We start from the raw sequence: 24479 nt of genomic DNA on the forward strand, positions 1-24479 counted from the left end.
ATAATTAGAGAGGTAAGACTCAGAAACCAGTCAACAAATGGAAAGGAAATGAGAATGCGGAACGGAGAGGAAATAAATCCTTGTCAGAATAAGGGGGGAATGTACTTATGAACCGAGAAGGGAAAATTTCTTTCTAGGACATCATAAAAATAAATAGGGTATAATTTCAATTCCAGGGAAGAGTCCTCTTTCTTTCCAGCAGTGACCACAATGGTGTCTCACAGGTGCTTTCTATTGTCACAGTGGTTTCAATTTTAGTCTGTACCAGTGTAAAAACAAAACTGACCAAGATGTTTGTAAGAAGTTCCAAAAGACAGTTATCAGCCATAAAATAAATTCCTTAGGAATTAGTTTTAACTAAGAAGAATCTTTTAAATGAAATAAATCTTGGAACTCCAATGCCAAAAATTCCAAATAACCAAGGAAGGGAATGCTGGGCATTGTCACACATGTACTCCAGACCAGTGCTACTGAAGCAACTGATCTGTTAACTCTTTTTTTACTTGCCTACAATGAGAGAAGAAGCTTTTGCCACCATCTAAGCAAACACACTGCTTCCTTCAAGAAAGTTCTGCATTAAAAAACAAAAAAACAAAAAAACAAAAACACAGGAGCTACATAATGTGCTAATGTGTTGTCCATCAACACAAACATTTCGCAAACTGGCACCAGCATGATTACATTTGAAAAGTACTGCTCTAGACCTTAAAAACACAGATTTCAAAAAATCTAGAGAAAATACAGGCATAATCCTTTATGTTTATTCAGGATGTTTAAAATGTTTATTCATCTTTGCATTTTTAGTAACTAACATAGTAGCATGTGGTATATGTTCTGTACATTTGTGATGAATTACTACATTCAAGGAGAATTTGACAGGGTATTCCAAAAAGTAAAACTCTGATCATAAAGCTATAATTAATGCCCACTAGAGAGGAAAAGAACGAGTGAGTTCTAATAAAATAAGTGGTTTTACATAAAGATTTGGCAAGTTCAGATTTTAAAAGGTATAAATATATGAAAGCAAGGTATCATGATCAAAGAATTTAAAAGAGTAGCAAAACTGCTTCTAAATATGATGTTAATTCAACAGGGACTGAAAAACCATCTCTCCTATTTTAAACAACTGGAAAACTGAACAAAATGTATGGAACAGCAGCTTTCATACACTGAACAACAAGCATGCAAGACAGTAATCCCTAAGAGAAAGGAAACAAATGAAGTGAGACCTATGAGGGCCTTATTCATGGCTGAAAAATAGCTTCCAGGCTTCAGTACAAGAAGGGAGAATTCAAACTGCACCTGGAGATCTTACTGGGCTTAAAAGATAAGTCTAGAATTCATGGAGGCCAAGGTGTCTGGAATTTGTGGGAGGAAAGTACCAGAGAAGAGGCAGCTAGAAATCTAGCTAGAGAAGAACACGTGCAGTATCCTCTTTGACACTGGCCATAGCAAGTTCTTTCTAGATATGTCTAGGGAGGCAAGGGAAACAAAAGCAAAAATAAACTACTGGGACTTCAAAATAAAAAGCTTCTGCACATCAAAGGTGTAAACAATCAACAAACTAAAAGGCACCTTATGGAATGGGAGAAGATACTTGCAAATGACATCTCTGATAAAGGATGAAGTATCCAAAATGCATAAAGAACTTATACAACTCGGCACCCAAAAAAATGAATAATCCAATTAAAAAATGGGCAGAAGACATGAATAAACATTTTTCCAAAGAAGACATACAGATGGCCAATAGACATATGAAAAGACGCTCATTATCACTGATCATCAGGGAAATGTAAATCAAAACTACAATGTCATATCACCTCATACCCGTCAAAGTGGTTAAAATCAGTAATACATAAAACAACAGGTGTTGGCAAGGATATGAAGAAAGGGGAACCCTCTCACACTATTGGTGGAAATGCAATCTGCTGCAGCACTCTGGAAAACAGTATGGAGGTTCTTCAAAAAGTTAAAAATAGAACTACCCTATGATCCAGCAATTGTACTACTAGGTATTTATCCAAAGAATACAAAAATACTAACTCAAAAGGATACATGCACCCTGACGTTTATAGCAGCATTATCAACAATAGCCAAATTATGGAAACAGCCCAAGCGTCGTCCACGGACTGAAAGATGTGATGTGTAGTGTGTATGTATGTGTATACACATACACACACACACACGTGCGTACGCACACACACACACACACATATAATGAAATATTACTCAGCCATAAGAAAAATGAAATCTTGCCTTTTGTGATGACATAGATGGAGCCAGACAGGATTATGTGACCTGAAATAAGTCAGCAGGAGAAAGATATGTACCATCTAATTTCACTCATGTGAAATTTGAGAAATAAAAACAAAGGAGCATAAGGAGAGAAAGAGATAAGCAAACCAAGAAACAGACTCTTTAGAAATGATGGTCACCAGAGGGAGGTGGGCGGGGGAATCGGTAAAACATGTGATAGGGATTGAGGAGTGCACTTGTGATGAACACTCTGGGTGACATACAGAAGAGCTGAATCACTAAATTGTAAACCGGAAACTCTCCATCTCCTTCTCCCCCTCCCTACTCATGCTCTCTCTCTCTCTCTCAAATAAATAAAACCTTTAAATAAATAATCAAATAAATAAATAAAAACTTGAAAGAAAAAAAAAACTGGTTACCAGAAGGTGGAGGGGGGATTAAATATGTGATGGGGAGGAAGGAGGGCACAAAACTGTATGATTTCAAGACATATAAAGCCACACTAATCAAGGCAGTGGTATATAAACATATAGAGACCATTAAAATATAATAGAAAGTCCAGAAATAGGCCCTCACATATACAGCCTACTAACTTTTGACAAAGCTATGAGGCAATTTAAAAAAGGATAGCCTTTTCAACAAAACTGAATATTTATATGCAATCAAAATAATCACTGATCCTTACATACCATAATATTAATGTACACAATAACTAAAAAATTAACAAATTGGATCACAGATATAATTTTAAGACCTAAAACTAAAAAAAAAAAAAAAAAAAAAAAAAAAAAAAGACCTAAAACTATAGAACTTTCACAAAAAAAAAAAAGGTAAGAGCAAATCAGGTACTTGGGTTAGGAAATATTTCTAAACAGGACACACACAAAAAAAATCAGATTTCATCAAAATGAAAACTTATTCTTCCAAAGATGCTGTTAAAGAAGTCACACACTTGAAAATATTTGTGAGATACACACACACACAGAGATGTACATATCTGACAAAGCTTTTGTGTCCAGAATAAAGAATTTTTACAAATCAATGAAAAGATGGCAATCCAAAAAAGTGAGCATATACTTGATCATGCAACTCACTAAAGAATATCTATAGATTACATATAAGCACATGAAAAGATGGCTAACCTCACTGACAGAGAGAAATATAAATTAAAACCACAGTAAGATACCACTACACACATATGAGGATGGCAAAATTTTAGAAGATTGATAATACCATGTTGGCAAGGATATGGAGCAATCAGAACTTTCATATATTACTGGTGCGAATAAAAAAAAAAAATGGAAGAGCCACTTTGGAAAACTGGCAGTTCTTAAAAAGTTAATCATGTAGTGATCATGTGACCAGCAATTCTACTTCTTGGTATGTACTAAGTATGTCTACACAAAGAGCTATATGTGAATGTTCGCAGCTTTTTTTCATAATGGTTCAAATCTGTTTATAAGAACTTTTGACACTGGCAACAACATAAATGAATCTCTAAAACATCATGCTACGTGAAGAAGGTCAGACTTAAAAATTATATAATGTATGATTCTCTATGAAATTCTAGAAAAGAGAAAGTAACATGCCCGAAACCAGTAAGCAAGGTGAGGGAATGACTGCAGAGAGATGCAAAGAACTGGTGGATTTGTTCTATGCCACAACCATGTGGTTACAAGACTAGCATACCTATGTCAAAACTCACAGAACCATACACTCAAAAACTGACAAATTCTACTGTATGTAACACTAACTCAACCAAACTGAGAAAAAAAAAAAAGGAATGGAAAAATAGAAGGGAACAATTGACCCCAGAAATAGTGTAAGGACTTGAGACAAATGCTAAAGTCAGCAATTTTTTCAAGTTAGCAGCATGACAAACCACTGTATTTGTCAGTTATATGTTAACCTACCTGAACCAGAGTGTTTTTCTGGAGAATCAACTGCCGCAGGAGTTGTGCTGAGGGCTGCTGTGGACAGCTGCATTTGCTTCACCTGAGTCTGAATGCTACTAGGCTCAAACTGACTCCCTTCTGCTGACTGCTGTGACTCGACCAGAGAAATGTAGAACTCCTCCAACTTGGGCAATGTGGGAGAATCCGAAGAACTTTCTAAGTTTGGCTGCTGCAGTATGGAAAAAGTAGGGCAAAGCAGGTAAGGTAATTGTCAGTATAACAGGAAGAATGAACCCTGTTTGGGTTCATTAGTTATGTACAAGTATTTTTCATATCATACTTAATAAAACTACTCACTTTTAAGAACCTAGTTACTCTCTAGAAAAAAACAAGTCCTTTTCTAACTTAGTGACCATCAATTCAAGACACACTGACTGAATATGCATTATGAGCAAATATGGTAGTGAAAGCTGCCGCACAGAGCTGAGGAAGAGTGGTGGGAAATAGAAATGCAGGAAAACACAGTGCACACTCACTGTCAGCACACTACCAGGTTATCTGTACAGGTTTCTTCATTTAAATTTCAGCATGACCGCTCCAGCTTAGGGGTCAGGTCTTCCTTACTATGGTCCTTTCACCTAGCATGATGCTTTTCACAGGAGGCTGAGTTATCCAGTGTCAACCAGTAGGTGACAAAGCAGAGATGGGAACTCAGCCCAGTCCGTGTTCTCTCGGACCCACCTCAACACCTCCCTATAGGATAGAATCCCTGTCCCTAAGCTCACTGTCCTCAGGGAAATAGTGTATGTCCCACTGCCAGCCATGAATAGAGGCACTACCCTCAATCTGCAGTGTGCACACTAAGGAGAACACAAAGTAGTTAAAGGCAGGCTCCTCAGAAGATGAGACAAAATGGAGTATTAAGAACCAGGGTTTGAGAGAAAAAGAGGAACATCCCATATGGAGACTAAATTTGAAGTTAAGTGAACAGAACATCAAATTTTAACCATTAGATCCTATATCCTACCATACAGTCATTGCTGAAGTAGATACACTCCATGGTAACTTAGCATTTCTCTTCTGTGATGTTAGCTGGCATTACTATGACTAAGGCGAGCCCAATCCCATCCAGGCTGCCGACAGTCTGGGATCTGCCCTGAGTGAACTGAACCAGTAATTATACAAACAGAAAATGGAAGCTTTGAATGTCCTTCAGGCATATATGTAGTAGACATTTAGTATCAGTTGGCATTCCTTTTTTATTCCATAACAAAAAAATTCCTCATTTTCAAATATGGCTGGCATGAATGTGGTTTATATGGTTATGCAGTGTGCAAAGGGATATGTGTGTAGCCTTTCTTTTGACAGCAAAAATGAAACTCAAATTCCAAATAGCTATACTGGCCACACAATATACTACTTTAGGAAATCAAAGGTCCAGATTCCAATTTTTACTTGGTTTATGCAACTCATGCGTGCTTCAGTTATCCTCTGTAAGGTTATTCTCAGTCAGAATGAAGCTGAACATTAGTGAGTTCTTTCAATAAAGCTTCAAAGTTAGGTAAATATATTAATAGGATAAAGCTACAGAACTGAAAGATCACTATCTAAATAGGTCTTTGCTGATGGAAACACTGAAGCTCCAAAAGGTAACATGTACAAACCTATAGACTTTAGTCTGTGGTGAGGCTAAGGCCTTGACTTCACAGAACCCAGACCAAGTGTTTACGCCCTGCTATTTTCAGTAGTTTAACAAAAAATGAAATCAGAAACAAATTTTTAAGGCTATATCCTTTTTCTTCCCTCACAAATATGATTTTGAAGAAAGATGCATTGTTAGAACATATTTAAGATGCATTCTGATAGCTTCTTAATCTGGGGGGGGGAAAAAAAAACACAGGTGAATGCTCTCTAAATTTGTATGACATTCTGAAAGCAAGTGCCTGCAGTCAACTTGAGCACTTAATTGACAATCACGGTTCTTTCTCCAAAGAGTGTTCTCCAGCCTTGCTGCTCAAAGTGTGGTTTGCCATCCAGGAGTATCACCTGGGAGCTTGTTAGATACGCAGAACCTGTGTCCGCAGCCAAATTTGCTTAATCAGAATCTGCACTTTCACAAGATTCTAAGGGAATCTAGACACATTATAGTTTGAGAAGTATCATTCTACCAGATTTAGGTCTCTTTAGTTATGACTGCCTCCATCACAGTTATTTGAAAATACATCTTATGGAACTAGAGGTAAATGACTGACTTTCAAGAAACATGATTAACATATCCAATCAAAAGCATAGCCCCAAACCACAATAACACACAACTTCATACCCACTAGGATGGCTATGATTTTTTAAAAAATAGATCTAACAGTACCGGCAAGGACATAGACAAACTGGAACACTCTTATATGGCTGGTAGAAACGTCTATTTGGGAAAGTCTGGCAACTCCTCAAAACATTAAAGAGTTGCCATATGGCTTAGCAACTCTACTCCTAGGTATGTACCTTATAAAATTTAAAACATATGTTTACATAAAAACATGTATATGAATGGCACAGCAGCATTATTCATAATAGCAAGAAACTGAAAACAACTCAAACGTCCATCAGCTGACGAATGGATAAATAAAATGTGATCTCTCCATACAATAGATTATTCAGCCACAAAAAGAAATAAAGTACTGATACATGATCAACCCTGAGAATATTATGGTAGAAAGCAGACACAAAAGGTCACATACTCTATTGATTCCAGTAATATGCAATGTCCTTAAGAATAAGCAAATCGATGGAGACAGAATGTAGATGAGCAGTTGTCTGATAGTGTATCAACTCAGGGATACAGGGTTTCCTTGGGTGATAATGAAAATGTTCTACAATTGCTTTGTGGTGACAAATGCACAATAGGTTAGTGGACTAATGAATATACTAAAAGCCACTAAACTGTATGCCTTAAATGAGTAACTATATGGAATATGAATTATACCTTATAAAGCTGAGGAGACAGAGGATAGAGTCTGAGCCCCACCAAGGGTTTCAGCTGAGATTCCCAAAGGATTCTGTGTTAAGAGTAAGTAAGGACAAAAGGAAAATACAGCAATCCTAACAAAGCCTAAAACCAAACCTCAATACGTGTTATTAGACTGGCTGGTATTTGCCAGCCACAAGACAACTCAACCTGCCTTGGAGGAAGATAACTCATCCAGAGCCTCTACAATTTTTTATCCATAACGTCAAAAATTAAATAAAAAAAAAACCCATGAGGTATGCTTCCCATTTTCTCCTCCCCTCCAATAATGCTAAAAAAACAGGATCAAAGAACAAGATCAAATATGGGGTGGGGGGAGGGAGAACGTACCCAAAGATGATTCAGATACTGGCATTATCTGAATAAAAATGTAAAGTAATTATGATTAACATGATCAAGAATATAGAGAAAGTAACAAAAAAAATTGTGGAGAGTTTAAACAGAGAATTCAAATTTATTTTTAAAAAAATCAAATGGGCATTCTAGAACTGAAAAATGTTTGAAATTAAGAATTCAATGTGTGGCTGAGTGAAGTAAGTCAATCGGAGAAGGACAAACAGTGTATGTTCTCATTCATTTGGGGAATATAAATAATAGTGAAAGGGAATATAGGGGAAGGGAGAAGAAATGTGTGGGAAATATCAGAAAGAGAGACAGAACATAAAGACTCCTAACTCTGGGAAACGAACTAGGGGTGGTGGGAGTGGAGAAGGGCGGGGGGTGGGGGTGAATGGGTGACGGGCACTGAGGGGGACACTTGACGGGATGAGCACTGGGTGTTATTCTGTATGTTGGTAAATTGAACACCAATAAAAAATTAATTTATTAAAAAAAAAAGAATTCAATGTGTGGGTTTAGCAGCAGAATGGATCCCACAGATGACAGGATTAGTATTCTGGAAAAATCAATAGAAAATCTCCAAACTGAGACACAGGGGAAAGAAAGAAAAAAGAATGTAAACATGAGAAAAGAGCCCAACAGGCATGTGGGATTCGGACAAAGTGCTGGCACGTGGATAACTGGAATGCCAACAGGAGGGCGATAATGAGGGAAAAGCAGTATTTGATTACATAAATAGGCCAGAATTTTCTAAAATTGATGAAGGGCATCAATCTTCTTCAATAAGCTCAGTGAACCACAAGCAGAATAAATTCAAAGGAAATTACATCTAGATATATCATTATCAAAGAGCTTAAAGCAAAAGACAGAAAAATCTTAAAAGAAGCCAGAGAAAAAAGACATCACTATCAATGGAGCAATGATGTGACAGCTGACAATTTAACCAAAGCCAGAACATAATAGTATGACACCTTCAAAGAGTTGAAAGAAAAAAATTGCCACCCTAAAATTCAACACTCAGGGAAAATATCCATCAAAAAGGAAGATTAAATTTAGCAACCTGCGAAAATAAAAAACATATTCCTGAACAGCCAATGGGCCAAAAAAGAAATTAAAAGGAAACTAGAAAATATCCTGAGACAAATGAAAACAGCATACCAAAAATCAGGGGAAACATCACAATGAGAACCAAGAAAGCACAAGTGGTGAGTCGGGGAGTGCAGGTGGGAAGTGTCAGAAGGAGCAACGAACTCTCTGATCAGGGAGCCAAGCATGGAGCTCCATCCCAGAACCCTGAGACCATGACCTGAGCAAATGTGGACAAAGGTATGTTTACAGCAGTAAATGCCTACATGAATAAAGAAGAATCACAAACAACTTAACTTTTTACCCTAAAGAATTAAAAAAGGGGGGGGGATGTCTGGGTGGCTCAGTCAGTTAAGCATCTGCCTTTGGCTCAGGTCATGGTCCCAGAGTCCTGGAATGGAGCTCCAGGTCTGGCCCCCTGCTCAGCAGGGCAGTCGGCTTCTCCCTCTGCCCTTCCCCTCCCACTCATGATCTCATGCATGCAATCTCTCCCCCTCTCTCTCTAATAAATAAATAAAACCTTTATATAAAAAAAAGAATTAAAAAAAGAACAAATTGAGGCCAAAGTTAGAACATATGAAATAACAGAAATTAGGGTAAAAATAAATGAAATAGAGAATAGGGGGGAAAAAAACAATGAAACCAAGAGCTAGCTTTTTGAAGCTATAAATAAAATTTACAAACCTTTAGCTAGACTAATAAGGAGAATACTCAAATGTCAACAAAAATCAGTGGCATTTCAATATGCTAAAAATGAACTACTTGAAAAGGAAAAAAAAAAAAAGTGGTGCCTGGCTGGCTCAGTTGGTAGAGCATGCAACTCTAGGGGCTGATCTCAAGGGTCGGTTGAGTTAGAGCCCCACATTGGGTGTAAATATTACCTGAAAAGGAAATTAAGAAAACAATCCCATTCACAATAGTATCAAAAAGAATAAAATACCAAGGAACAATTCAACTAAGGAGGTAAAATACCTGTACAGTGAAAACTATAAAACACTGATGGAAGAAGATATAAATAAATGCAAAGATATTCCATATTCATGGACTGGAAGAATATTAAAATTTCCATACTACCCAAAGTGATCAACAGTTTCAAAGCAATTCCTATCAAAATGACAATACCATTTTTTTACAAAAATAGAAAAACAATCCTAAAATTCATATGAAACCACAAAGAGCCAAAGCAATCTTAAAGAGGGAAAAAAGGAGGGATCACCCTTCCTGATTTCAAAATATACTAAAAAGTCACAGTAATAAAAAAACATTATAGGACTGGCATATAGCAGACATATAGACCAAAAGAATAAAATTGAGAGCCCAAAAATGAAAACACATACTCAGTCAACCGATCTTTGATAATAGTGCCAAGATTACACAATGGGGAAAGGACAGTCTCTTCAACATATGATGCTGGGAAAACTAGATATCCATAGGCAAATGAATGAAATTAGACCTTTATTTTACACTATACACAAAAACTGACCCAAAACGGATTAAAGACTTAAAAACCTGAGACCTGGAACTACAAATCTCCTAGAAGAAAATATAGGAGAAAAGCTTTAGGATACTGGTTTTGGCAATAGTTTGTTGGCTATAAAACCAAAGGCATAAGCAACAAAAGCAAAAATAAACAAGTGGGATTGCATGAAACTAAAAACCTTCTGCACAGCAAAGGAAACAACACAACACAAATAACCACATATTATATGACATTTATATGAAATGCCCCAAATAGGCAAAACTAAAGAGACAGCAGGTTAGTAGTTGCCTAGGGCTGTGGGAGTATGGGAAAGGGGTGTGATTTCTAATGGGTACTGGGTTTTTTTCTGAAGTGTTGAGGTGTTATCCTAAAACTAAATCTATGCTGTTAAGCAACCTGCATTTCTGGAATAGAGTGTTCTATATAACACAGCATACTTTATCAATGCTTTCCTACAAAATAGGAGATACATCAATCAGAAAACTCACCTTCCACAAATCTGCTTTTCAACAAGTCTCCCAGCCTTGAGTCCTTTATTTTCAATGTGACACATGAAAATGCAGAGGCCTAGTGACTAGATTTCATGATTCACACAAATTGTCCTGCTGTTTTCAGGATGTTCATAATATATTTGAGAAACACAAAATAAATGGATTTTGTTCCAGGATTTGTGCTTTCTGCCACAGCAGTATAAAAGAAAAAACTAGACTAGATGATATCACAGATATTAGAGCTTTATATTTTTGGCTAAATTATATGAAAAGACCTGTTTACTGTATTTCTAACATAGAAATTTTATCAATCGTGCAATTCTAGGCTTAGGATTTTTTTTTTTTTACATTTATTAATTCATGAGAGACAGAAAGAGAGGCAGAGACGCAGGCAGAGGGAGAAGCAGGCTTCCTGCAGGGAGCCAGATGCAGACTTGGTCCCAGCACTCTAGGGTCACTTCCTGAGCCAAAGGTAGGCGCTCAACCACTGAGCCACCCAGGCATCCCCAAGATTTTCTTCTGAAGAGATACAGCTGATTGAAATTATTTTAAAAATCAACATACTTTTTGTGTATCTGTATTCCACCAAATAGGGATCATTAACCAGATTTCTACTTTCTAAAAATGAAAGAACTTCCTCATGAGATCTGTCACAGTAGCATTCATTAGACACTTAACCTTTTGACTCCTTGTTGTACCAATATTTTTTTCCTGCGCACTCAGTTCCTCTTGTTTTTGAACTTCTACTTTCATTCCATTCACAAGGCTTGAAGGTTGCCATGAATCATCCCATATATCTTTGGGTGCAGAAAAGCACCAATCCTATGGAGAAAAAATTGTAAGAATAAACTAAGATACAGTGCCACATGATACAAACAAAATAACTTGGGCAAGGTAAAGGTGAGGAGACAAAGCCGATTAATCAAGAAAAGGTGTTTATTAAGTTTCTGTATCAGTGTGACTCTTCCCCTTGTTTTATTGGGGATATTTACTCTCCAATATCCTGAATTCCTTGGAATACACAGATTCATTAAAACAAACACAACTCTGGTTTGTAGTATTTTCTTCAATACTATTTTCATGGCCAGATGATTTTTCATGATCATCTAAGTACTTAAATGGCACAAATAATAAGGAAGAACTATAGATATTTCTTATAATAACCAGTGGAAAATAAATTTTAAATAGGCCCAATGTTAGCTAACATTTTCAATGCAGAGATCCAGAGATTATATTACAAGACTAATGCAATAAAAATAAAATTAGGGAAAACTATTTATTTACATATCCTAAGGCCTAAGATTCCAATGACAAATCATTGGAACCTTAAGCAACCTAAAGTCCATGATTTATTCTCGGTTTCAACTTGTACTCATTCCTATCACTACCATCTTTGGGGGAAAAAATGAATTCTTCTGAATTATCATTTGATAAATCCTTTTGAATTCCAGAGTGTATAGATTTCTTGAGGAAATTTACATTTCTATTTTCTTCAGTAATGATTTGCTTTCTGTTCTCCCCGGGATCTAACCTTCTGTGGCATTTCTTTACATGACAGATATGGTTTCTTTCCACCACGGCTGGATGTAAATAAGTGGGAGGGAGCATCGCCCCCTTTTCCCATCTTAGCCTGCAAAGGTAACCAGTTCTCATCCCAAACATCGTCACCAATAGTCACTGATTCCAGGCATGGCATTCCAATGGGGATCTCATCCTAGAATGTATCAGAAGATAAAGAAAAACTTTAATTTTCACAATTGCTGTATGAGTACATCTTAAAATTCTTTTCTTGACTCCAGGTAAAGATGGCAATTTGAATACACAATGTATTACTTTCCCTCTCTCTCTCTCTCTCTCTCTCTCTCTCCTGAAACATCACCAAAACGAACAGATTTAGATATAAGCTCATTGCTAAAGAGAACAGGAGAAAACACCCCCTACATTCTGGACACAGGAGCAGATAACTGACAACTTACTGAGCAGTCCTGAGAAAGTAGAATCCTGAGTTTATAGCAGGAAAAACTGAGAAGCAACCTGAATTTGTATCTCAGACACTATAGATGCTCAAGACTTGCTACTACAAGGTTTTTGGAAGTGAGAATGTAAAGTGGGGATGAAAACAAAAGCACTGAATCAAAGTCTGTGTAAAAAGCAGTTAGATCTCCAGATATCCCACCCGATTCCACAAACCCAGGAAACCACACCACTTTTTCCTGCTGGAAAACCAAAGGATCTTCTCAAGGGCAAAACTGAAGGTGGAGCAAGCATAATAAAAACAGAAGAATTCAGTGAAAGTTTTTATACTGAATACCAAGACCTCTAGTTATGTTTTCAATAGCAGGATAGAGACGAGATTAAAGAATGCATGAACTTGAAGACAGATCCATAGAAACTATCCAATCTGAACAACAAAGAGAAAAAATTTGGGAAAACAGGGGCAAAAACGGAGCCTTTGGGACAATTCTAAAATATTTAACATTTGTTTCATGAGAGTTGCAAAAGGAGAAGCTTGCAGTGCAGAAACAGTATTTGAAGAAGTGTCTGAAAACTTCACAAATCTGATGAAAGACATAAACCTACAGATTCAAAAAGCTTAGCAAACCTCAAACAGGATAAATCCAGGATAAATAGATTTTAATCTACCTGCTAAAAACTAAAAACAAAGAAACCATCTTAAATGTAGCCACAGGAAAATGATATATCATTATAAAGGACAATTTCAATACTGCAGATTTTTCATTAGAAATTATGAAAGCCAAAAAAAAGTGAAATGAAATTTTTAAAGGCCTGAAAGAATTGGTAGCCCAAAATTCTGCATCTAGCAAAAATATCTTTCAAGAATGAAAATGAAGTAAATACACTCCCAATGAAGAAGACTAAAAAAAATTCATTGTCAGCAGACATATTCCCAAGGAATTGCTAAAGGAAGTCCTTTGTACAAAAAAAAGGGGGGGTACTAGAAGGAAACTTAGAATATTAGAAATAAAGAGTAACAGAAGTGACAAATACCTGCATAAGTCTAATGGACTATTCTCCTGAATTATGATTGAAGGTAGAGAGCAAAAATATAACATTATAAATTCTCAATATATATAGCTGTTATACGTAAACAGCATAAAAGAGGTGGGAAGGGGAAAAATACCTACATGGTAGTAAGATATCTACATTCCACTTATGTCTACTGTGAAAAGTTAAAGACATATATTGTTATTCCTGGAGTAATCAGTAAAAAACACTATACAAGTAGATACAATAAAATATAAGTACACAGAAACAGACTACTAAAAAAAGAATATTAAATAAGAGAAAGAAAAGTATTAAAAGAGAATTCCAAAAGAAGGAAAAGAAAGGCAAAGGAATAAAAACAGAGGTAATAAATACAAACATAATAAAATGGTAGACCTATAATCAAAATATATCAATAATGATATTAAATGTAAAACATCTAAACATACTAAAATTCAGATATTCAGAATGGATTTTTAAAATGACCAAACTATATGCTGTCTCAAAAAACTAACCTCAAATATAATGATATAGATAGGTTATGGTTACAAGTAAAAGGATGGAAAAAGATATTCTACATCAAAAATAAAAAAAAATAAAGCTAGAATAGCTATACTGGTATCAGACAGCATAGGCATCAATGTAAAGAAAGTTACTATGGATAAAAAAAGACATTTCATACTGATAAAAGGGTCAGTTCATCAAGAAAATGAACCAATCCTAAATACACAGCAGTTGACAATAAAGCTCCAAAATACATAAGGAAAAAACTGACAAGAATAAAGGAGATATAGACACAATCCAAGATTATAATTGACAACTTCAACACTCTTTTCAATAATCAGTAAACTAGCAGACAGCAAGGATATAAGAGAACTGAATGACATCACCAATCAACTGGATTTAATTGAGCTTTATAAAACACTCCATTCAACAGAAGCAGAACACACATTCTCTTAAAAGGCACATGGGACATTCCAAGAAAGACCACATCCTATGTCAACAAATCTTAACAAATTTTAAAAACTGAAAGCATACAAAGTATGTTCTCAGACAACAGAATTAAACTGTAAATAAGTAAGAGAAAGACAACAGGAAAATATCCAAACACTTGGGAACTGAACAAATAACACATTTCCTTTTTTTTTTTAAATAATACAATTCTAAATAATCAATATTTATACAACCTATTGTTATATAACCCATATAGTAATAATTACAGGTTATATAATAATGAGTCAAAGATGACAGCTCCAAAGAAAACTGAAAATATTTGAATTGAATGAAAATACAATACAGTCAAACTTGTGAGACGTAGCGCAAGTGGTATTTAGAGGGTCAGAGCATGAAATGCTTATATTAGAAAAAAAGGAGGTTTCAAATCAGTAATCTAGGTTCCCATCTTAAGAAGGTAGAAAAAGAGGGCAGCCCGGGTGGCTCAGTGGTTTAGCACCTGCCTTTGACCCAGGGTGTGATTCTGGAGTTCTGGGATCGAGTCCCACATCGGGCTCCTGCATGGAACCTGCTTCTCCCTCTGCGTATGTCTCTGCCTCTCCCTCTCTGTCTCTCAAGAATAAATAAATAAAATCTTAAAAAAAAAAGAAAGTAGAAAAAGAAATCAAAACAAACCCACAGAAAGCAAAAACATAAGAGCAACAAACAACACTGACCAAAACAATGAACCTGAAAACAGAAAAATAGATAAAATAATCAAGGACAAAAGATGATTGGGAAAAAAATTGAATAAAACTGATAAACGTCTAGTAAGATTGACAAAAAAGAAGACACAAATTACCAATATTAGAAATGAAAGAGGGAATCATCGCTGCAGGATAATAAAGGAATACTATGGACAACTCTATGTAGACCTATAGAATTGACAAATGAAATTAACCAATTCCTCAAAAATCATAAAATACCAAAACTAAACCAGGATGAAACACTCACCCTTAGTATAATCTTTTATCTATTAAAGCAACTGACTTATAGTTTAAATTCTTCTCAGAAAGAAATCCACTGAATTAATCAGACAATTCCACTGAAGTAATCTAAGAACCATTTAAAGAATTAACCTCCACCTAGCCACAAAAAAGAAACTGATTTTATATAATCTCTTCCAGAAAATAAAAAGGAACACTTCTTTCTAGATCCTTTTATGAAGATAGTATCACCCTGATACTACAGCTATACAAGACAGTAACAAAAACAAAAAATTTTAAAAAGCCACAGTCTACTATCTTTCATGAACTGAGATGCAAAATCCTCAATAAAATATTAGTAAGTGGAATATAACGTATAAAAGAATTATACACCATGACCAAGTGGTGTTATTCTAAATACACAAAGTTGGTTTGACACTTAAAACTCAGTTATGCTGAGTGAAATAAGTCAATCGGAGAAGGACAAACATTATATGGTCTAATTCATTTGGGGAATATAAATAATAGTGAAAGGGAACAGAAGGGAAGGGAGAAGAAATGGGTAGGAAATATCAGAAAGGGAGACAGAACATGAAGACTCCTAACTCTGAGAAACGAACTAGGGGTGATGGAAGGGGAGGAGGGCAGGGGGTGGGGGTGAATGGGTGATGGGCACTGAGGGGGGCACTTGATGGGATGAGCACTGGGTGTTATTCTGTATGTTGGCAAATTGAACACCAATAAAAAATAAATTTATTATTAAAGAAAATAATAGGGGATCCCTGGGTGGCGCAGCAGTTTGGCGCCTGCCTTTGGCCCAGGGCGCGATCCTGGGGACCCGGGATCGAATCCCACATCAGGCTCTCGGTGCATGGAGCCTGCTTCTCCCTCTGCCTGTGTCTCTGCCTCTCTCTCTCTCTCTCTCTCTCTGTATGACTATCATAAATAAAAAATAAATAAATAAAATAATAAATTTTAAAAAATAAATAAAAAAAAATAAAACTCAGTCAAGGGACACCTGGGTGGCTCAGTGGTTGAGCGTCTACCTCCAGCTCAGGGCATGATCCCAGGATCCTGGGATCAAGTCCTACATCGGGCTCCCCACAGGGAGTCTGCTTCTCCCTCTGCCTATGTCTCTGCCTCTCTGTCTCCCATGAATAAATAAATAAAATCTTTAAAAAAAAGCTATCAGTGTAATCTACTATATGAACAATCTAAAGAAGAAAAATCATATGATTATATCAATGAAAAAGCATTTGATAAAATTCAACACCCACTTGTGAGAAAAACTCTTAGAAAAATAGGAATAGAGGGGAATTTTCTCATCTTGATTGAAAAAAAAAAAAAAAAACTAAAAAAAAAAAAAACCCAAAAAACTTTAACATTATGCTTAATGCTTTTTGCCCCCAAATCAGGAATAAGGCAACTTTGTCTCTCACCACTCCTATTCAAAGTCTAGCCATGGCAAGAAGGCAATAAATGGAAACAAAAGGAACACAGACCAGAAAGGGAGAACAAAACTGCTCTACTTGCAGATGACATGACTGCCTATGTAAAAAAGCCAAAAGAGTCTACAAAAAATCCAAGTAAGCAAGGTCACAGTATACAAGATTGGTACATAAAAATCAAATGCATTTCTACATACCAGCAATGAGCATGCAAAATTGAAATTTAAAACACAAAACCATTTATAATCATTCCAAATAATATGAAATAATTAGGTATATACTTAAAATATGTATAGGGCCTATATACTGAAAATTGCAAAATACTGATATAAGGAATCAAAGAAGATCTAAATAAATGTAGAAACATGTTTGTACTACTGTAAAACTGTACATAGTAAAGATGTCAATTCTCCCCCAATCAGCAATAAGTTTAATGTAATTCCTATCAAAATCCCAGCAAGGTATTTTGTAGAAACAACTTATTCTAAAATTTATATGGAAAGGTACAGACCCTATAATAGATAAAATAATCTTGATAAAGAAAAATAAAGTGAGGGATCCCTGGGTGGCACAGCGATTTGGCGCCTGCCTTTGGCCCAGGGCGCAATCCTGGAGACCCGGGATCGAATCCCACGTCGGGCTCCCGGTGCTTCTCCCTCTGCCTCTCTCTCTCTCTCTCTCTGTGTGACTATCATAAATAAATTTTAAAAAATTTAAAAAAAAACTTAAAAAAAAAAAAGAAAAAAATAAAGTGAGAAGAATCATTTTAGCAGATATTAAACCATACTATATAGCTATAAGTAATCAAGTAGTAGAGGGAAAGACAGATGGATCTATGAAACAGAACAGAGCTCAGAAGGACACCTGGGTGGCTCAGCTGTTGAGCGTCCGCCTTTGATTCACGGTGTGATCCCGGCGTCTGGAATCAAGTCCTACATCGGGCTCCTGCAGAGAGCCTGCTTCTCCTCTGCCTATGTCTTTCTCACTCTGTCTCTCATGAATAAATAAATAAAATCTTTAAAGAAAAAAAAAATATAAGAACAGAGCCCAGAAAATAGACCCATGCAAATACCCTCAACTGACTTTTTACAAAGACATAAATAATTCAATGGAGAAAGGTAGTCTTTTAAACAAATGTTGTTAGAACTGGATATTATATTTTATATAATATTATAAATATAATAATATAATATTTTATATTTTATATAAAAATTAACTCCAAGTGGAGAGATTTCTAAACTAGCTATAGAGTTCTCAGTCTTGACACCAAAACCACAATCCGTCAAAAGAAAATCTGATAAGAAGAAAAACCAAACTGGAAGAATTACAATTCCAGGTTTCAAGACATACCACAAAGCTATGGTAATCAAAACAGTATGGTACTGACATAAAAATAGGCATATAAATCAATGGAATAGAATAGGAAACTCAGAAATAAACCCACATTTATATGGCCAATTAATCTTTGACAAAGGAGGAATGAATATGCAATGGGAAAAAAACAGCCTCTTCAAGAAATGGTGTTGGAAAACTAAATGGCTACATGCAAAAAGAATGAAACTGGATCACTTACATCATACACAATAATAAATTCAAATGGATTAAAGCTCTAAATGTGAGACCTGAAACTAAATATTCTAGAAGAGAGCAGAAATAAATTCAAAATGGATCAAAGACCTAAATGTGAGACAGGAATCCATCAAAATCCTAGAGGGGAACACAGGCAGCAACCTCTTTGACCTTCACCCTGTCTCATTAGATAAAGTTTTAGTATCCAAAGTCTACAAAGAACATATCAAACTCAACGCCCAAACATAAATAATCCAGTCAAGGACAGCCTGGGTGGCTCAGCAGTTTATGCAATCCTGGAGACCCGGGATCGAATCCCACGTCGGGCTCCCGGTGCATGGAGCCTGCTTCTCCCTCTGCCTGTGTCTCTGCCCCGCCCCCCTCTCTGTGTGTGTGTGTGTCTCATGAATAAATAAAATCTTTTAAAATAAATGAATAAATAGATAATCCAGTTAAGAAATGGGCAGAAGACATGAACAGACATTTCTCCAAAGACGACACAAATGGCTAAAAAGAAGTGAAAAAAATGCTCAACGTCACTCATCATCAAGGAAATACAAATCAAAATCACAAGGAGATACCACTTCACACTTGTCAGAATGGCTAAAGTTAACAACTCAGAAGACAACAGATGTTGATGAGGATGCAGAGAAAGGGAAATCCTCTTGCAATGTTGGTGGGAACACAAACTAGTGCAGCCACTCTGGAAAACTGAATGGAGTATGGAGATTCTTCAAAAAGCTAAAAGCAGAATGACCCTATGACCCAGCAATTGCACTATAAGAATATCAAAATAGTGATTCAATGGGGCACATGCACCCCAATGTTTATAGCTGCACTGTCAACAACAGCCAAATTATGGAAAGAGCCCAAAAGTCCATCAACTGATGGAGGAAGAAGATGGAATATTACTCAGAATGAAATCTTGCCAATTGCAATAACATGGCTGGAACTAGAGTGTGTTATACTAACTGAAATAAGTCAGAGAAAGACAAATACCATATGATTTCACTCATACGTAGAATTTAAGAAACAAAATATAGGAACATAGGAAAAATACATAGGAAAAACAAAATAAGATGAAAACAGAGGGACCCCTGAATGGCTCAGTGGTTGAGCGTTTGTCTTCAGCTCAGGGCATGATCCCCTTCCTGTGAGGAGCCTTGTCTCCCTCTGCCTGTGTCTCTGCCTCTCTCTGTGTGTCTCTCATGAATAAATAAATAAATATCTAAAAAAAAAAAAAAAGGATGAAAACATAGAGGGAGGCAAAACAGAAGAGACTCAACTATCGAAAACAAAGTTGAGGGTTGCTGGAGGGGAGGTGGGTAAGGGGATGGGCTAAATGGGTGATGGGCATTAAGAAGGGCACTTGTGATGAACACTGGGTGTTATATGTAAGTAATGAATCACTAAATTCTATTCCTAAAACTAATACCACTCTATATGTTAACTAAATTGAATTTACATAAAACTTTGGAAGTAAAAAAACATTAAAAACAAGTTTGAAAAAGAATAAAGTAAGAAGAATCATACTACCTCATTTTAAGAGGTATTATAAAGCTACAGTAATCAAAACAGGGTTGTATTTTTGAAGAAACAGGTAGATTAATGGAGAATACAGAAATAGACACACAGAAATATAGACAACTGATTTTTGGCAAGTCTACAAAGGCTGTTCAGTGGAGAAAGCACTGACTTTTCAACAAATGATGCTAAAACAACTGGACATCATAGGCAACAAAATGAACACTGACCTAAACCTCACATCTTATACTAAAATTAACTCAAGATATCTTGACACTGAAAACACTACATTAAAAAAAACTGATACATTGGAATTTCTCAAAATTAAAAATTTTTGCTATCTGAAAAACACTATTAAAAGAATATAATACATACTACACATTGGAGAATCCATTTGAAAAATCACATATCTGAATCACATATCTGATAAAGCACTAGTATTCAGAATATCTAAATCTACTAGCAAGAAAACAAACACCACAACCAAAAAATGGGCAATGGGCAAAAGATCTGGACATTTCCCAAAGAAGTCTGTATATGGATGGCAAATAAACACTGTTGTTGTTCAACAACAGTCATTAGGGAAATGCAAATTAAAAATCACACTATGACACTACTACATATTTATCTGAATGGCTAAAAATAAAAATTATTGATAATACCTAGTGCTGCCAAGATAAGAAACAACTAGAACAGTTTGGCATGCACTTACATTATTCCTGATCATGTTTATACAGAAATCTGTACATGAATATTTATAGAGGCTCTATTCATAATTACTCAAGATTGGAAACAAACCAAGTATCCTTCAATGGGTGAGAATGGATATACAAATATGGTACATCCATACAATATAAACTACTATTCAACCATCAAAAGGGACATACTATTGACATACACAACAATTTGGATAATTCCCAAAGATACTATACTGAATTAAAGAAGCAAGCCTCAAAAAAAAAAATTTAAAAAATAAGGAACCTAGTCTCAAAAAGTTACATACTCTATGATTCCACTTATATGACACTCCTGAAAAGTTAAGTGTCTACTGGTAGAAAACAGGTCAATGGTTGCTGAGAGCTGAGGATGTGGGAAGACTGTGATTACAGAGGAGTAGCACCAGGCAGGTTTTTCATATGATGTTGCCATCCTGATTACAATGATGGTTACACAAATCTATGCATGTATTAAACTGATAAGACAAATACATGAGAAGAAAGTCAAATTACTCTACGTTAATTTATTTTTTAAAAAAGGAAATACTAACACTAGAGAAAATTAAACTCATTCAGGAAGGGAAAAGTTGCCACAGCATACTATTTGTCAACAGCATGTACAGTCATAATAATGTAAATATTGAATGGTCATCTAGTGGAAAGGGTGATACAATGACATTAGTAAGATAGGAGACCAGGGTGCAGAAATGATACATTTGTGTGTGGTGGGGTGAAAGGATGAAAGAGAAGTAAATCTTTCAAAGAGGGATGTAGAACTGAAAACTCAGGAAATAATCTAAACATGGTATTTAATTAAAGAAACAGAGGTAAATCCCAAAAGCAACAGCTAAAAAAGAGACGAAATTGGTTGCTCTTGGGGCACCTGGTGGCTCAATGGCTGAGTATCTGCCTTTGGCACAGGTTGTGATCTGGGGACCCAGTCCTATATCGGGTTCCCTGCAGGGAGCCTGCTTCTCCCTCTGCTTAGGTCTCTGCCTCTCTCTGTCTCTCATGAATAAAATCTTAAAAAAAAAAAAAAGGGAAATGTTTGTAAATACAAAATGCAGAGGAAAGGGTTATGGGACACTCTAAACTATATGTACATAATTCCTGTTGGATTCTCTTTATATTGTATCTCAGTACTAGTTTCTAATCACTGTATAATTCTTGAAGACTGCCCAAAGCAACAAGATAGAAACTTAACACATCAAAGCCAGATAATGCCTTTCCTTTTTGTGATCAAGGATATGTTGCTTCAACTTTGGTGTTGGTGACTGTTAAAGAGAAAATGTAATTCATCTGTGAAAGATGCTCTGAAGGTACTGAGAGCAGAAATGAAAGAGCTATTTTACTCTAGTCCCCCTCACTTAAGAATTAGATTAATTACATTTTCAAACAACTTTCCTTCTCCTACCTCATTTTCTTTCTTCAGATCCTTTAGTTCTGGGATGAACCATTGTGAGTCTTCTTCACAGTTGTTATCTTGGGTTTTCAAAGAACTGAATTCAGAATCCTTTAATGGCTCCTTTAACTCAGATTTAAGGTGACTGAAAGCCTTTGCATCATTAGTATCTTGCTAGTAGATATGAAAGAAAAATTATTTTATTTTCTGTACTAGTGCTGTTTCTAAAATCTGCATGCCTAAACATCTGGGAGGAATTTTTCACTATGGTTCATACGAAAGCTACATTATTTTCTAACTTTATCCATGACCCTACATCTTCCTATCCTGCTAAACTAGATCAGCCAAAAAACATTTACAAAGCACACATTATGAGATGTATACAGGGTAACTCTGTGAATCGAAAGATGAATGCAACAGGTCCTTACTCTAAAGGAACTCAAAATGTAACAGGAAGATACACAATCAGATAATCACTGTACAATCTTCAGTGTAGAGCCATCACAGAAATAGGACCAAAATATTATTGGAGAAGATGCCTTAAGAAGATACATTGAAGGAAAAAAAAAAAAAAAGAAGATACATTGAAGGAAGTAATACAACCTGTTACGATGCTTAAAAGAAGAGTAGGAATTATAGGGAATGAGGTATACAGAGGTAGGGAGTGGGTGGGTATGTGGGGTGTGTGTGTATATAGCACATGGATACAGGCTGAGGTGGGACACAAGAACTTTAAGTCTTATCCTTTTACAGGAAAGATGGCCTTATTTCATTTTTGAGGCTGAACTATGATTATTTGAATACATCACCACAGTGATGAAAGAATACTCTAAAAATTGTAAAGGTTGTATTCAATTCACTACTTAAGTATCAAGAAATATAACTGTTCCATCAATCAAGTAATAATTATTAAGAAAAATTCAGGCTTCAGGAAGATCTATGGACCCAAGAAGCCTAATTAATTTTAATATAAACTAGAAATCTACCATTCTTATACTATTTCAAACATGCAACAGTAAACATTTGTACCTATTTTTCAGAACAGGTTAATCTCCCAGTGGTCAAACTGGCCTCCTTTTTTATCTAATAGTTAATAAATGTCTAACTAAGAACGTAAGATCATCTCTACAATTTTATTTTACAAGTCAGATATATAAAACATATTTAAGCAAGATAATATTTTCAAATTTTATTCAATGAAAATAAAAAGCCTTGCTGGGCCCAAAACCACTTTGGCTCTCAACCAAACACATCCTATATTCATCCTGTATTAGCTCAGTACTTGTTGTCATGAGGAATATAAGACTCAGAGGACATGTTTACTTATTCGTTCAAAAATCATTTAAGTTCTTACTTTGTGCTTCATTTTACTTCAATCTAAAACAGGAATACAAAAGTACCAACCCAGTAAAGTGATCATAAAGATTAAATTAGTACATGAGAGTGCTTAGAACAGTCTCTCCCATGTAGTGCAAGTTCAATAAATGCTACTGCTGTTAATTTTTTAAAATTTTTATGACTACTACTGTTGGCTGGAATAAAATATAATAGTAATAGTAGTAGTGATAATAATATTGTTATTAACCATGAGTGGGCATCACTAAAAGGTTTACAGAGAAAGTAAGAAATGGAAACACTAGAAGAATCTGAGGCATGCAGAGGGAAGAAGAACAGCATTCGGGTTAGCCTTGATGAAGTCACAACTGCACCAAGGCAGTAATGGAATTTAGCGTATGTGAGAAATTGTATAGGAGAAAGCATGAATGCAGCAAAGATTTAAACTAGCAAATAATGAGAGGCAAAATACTGTTAAGATCATTGCATAAAGTTCCCAAACTTTCTTAGGTTTGGAAAGCCTCAGTTTCCACACCTGTTAAATAAGGATAATTGCAGTAACTATATGACAAGGTTCTATGAGGATTAAATAATAGATTATGCTTACAATGCTTTTTTATAATGTCTGTCACATAATAAGTATCCATTAAATGTTAATAATAATAAAAATAATTATAATAATATTTACAAAAACCTCTTACCAGGGTAGGTAATTCATTCTCCTTTGACTGTGGACTTATCTCTCGGTCTTCATTAAAATAGTGCTGCTGGGAAGGACAACCCAGTTCTGTCAAGACCACATCTTCTGGCCCTGCACTGGATTTAGTATATAAAGCTAAAGGGTTGAGTTCTCTGAAACCCTGCAATTAATACAAGGAAGGGTTTAATTAGAGAAAAAGTGAAAAAGTTAGCACTAGCACTTCATAATTTTCAAATGTTGTAGAAATGTATTATTTTCTAAAATTTAACAGTTAAAAAATTTCAAATCTGA

General features: G+C 35.6%; 1 protein-coding gene across 6 annotated transcripts in view; it reads right to left on the reverse strand.

The window, feature by feature from the left end:
* TDRD5 (tudor domain containing 5) overlaps positions 1 to 24479 on the reverse strand; it is a 108798-nt gene that overhangs the window by 22682 nt on the left and 61637 nt on the right. For 5 of the 6 annotated variants that reach the window (XM_049112177.1, XM_025430138.3, XM_025430139.3 and 2 more), the window contains 5 exons: positions 24190 to 24348; positions 22166 to 22327; positions 12101 to 12283; positions 11248 to 11391; positions 4170 to 4380 (listed from right to left, as the gene is read on the reverse strand). In XM_049112177.1, coding sequence (XP_048968134.1) covers positions 4170 to 4380; positions 11248 to 11391; positions 12101 to 12283; positions 22166 to 22327; positions 24190 to 24348 — 859 coding nt within the window. The remainder of the gene's footprint in view (positions 1 to 4169; positions 4381 to 11247; positions 11392 to 12100; positions 12284 to 22165; positions 22328 to 24189; positions 24349 to 24479) is intronic. The other variant, XM_025430141.3, reaches the window with a different exon arrangement.

The sequence above is a fragment of the Canis lupus genome, chromosome 7, assembly GCF_003254725.2.
Source record: "Canis lupus dingo isolate Sandy chromosome 7, ASM325472v2, whole genome shotgun sequence".
Taxonomy (NCBI): Eukaryota; Metazoa; Chordata; class Mammalia; order Carnivora; family Canidae; genus Canis; species Canis lupus.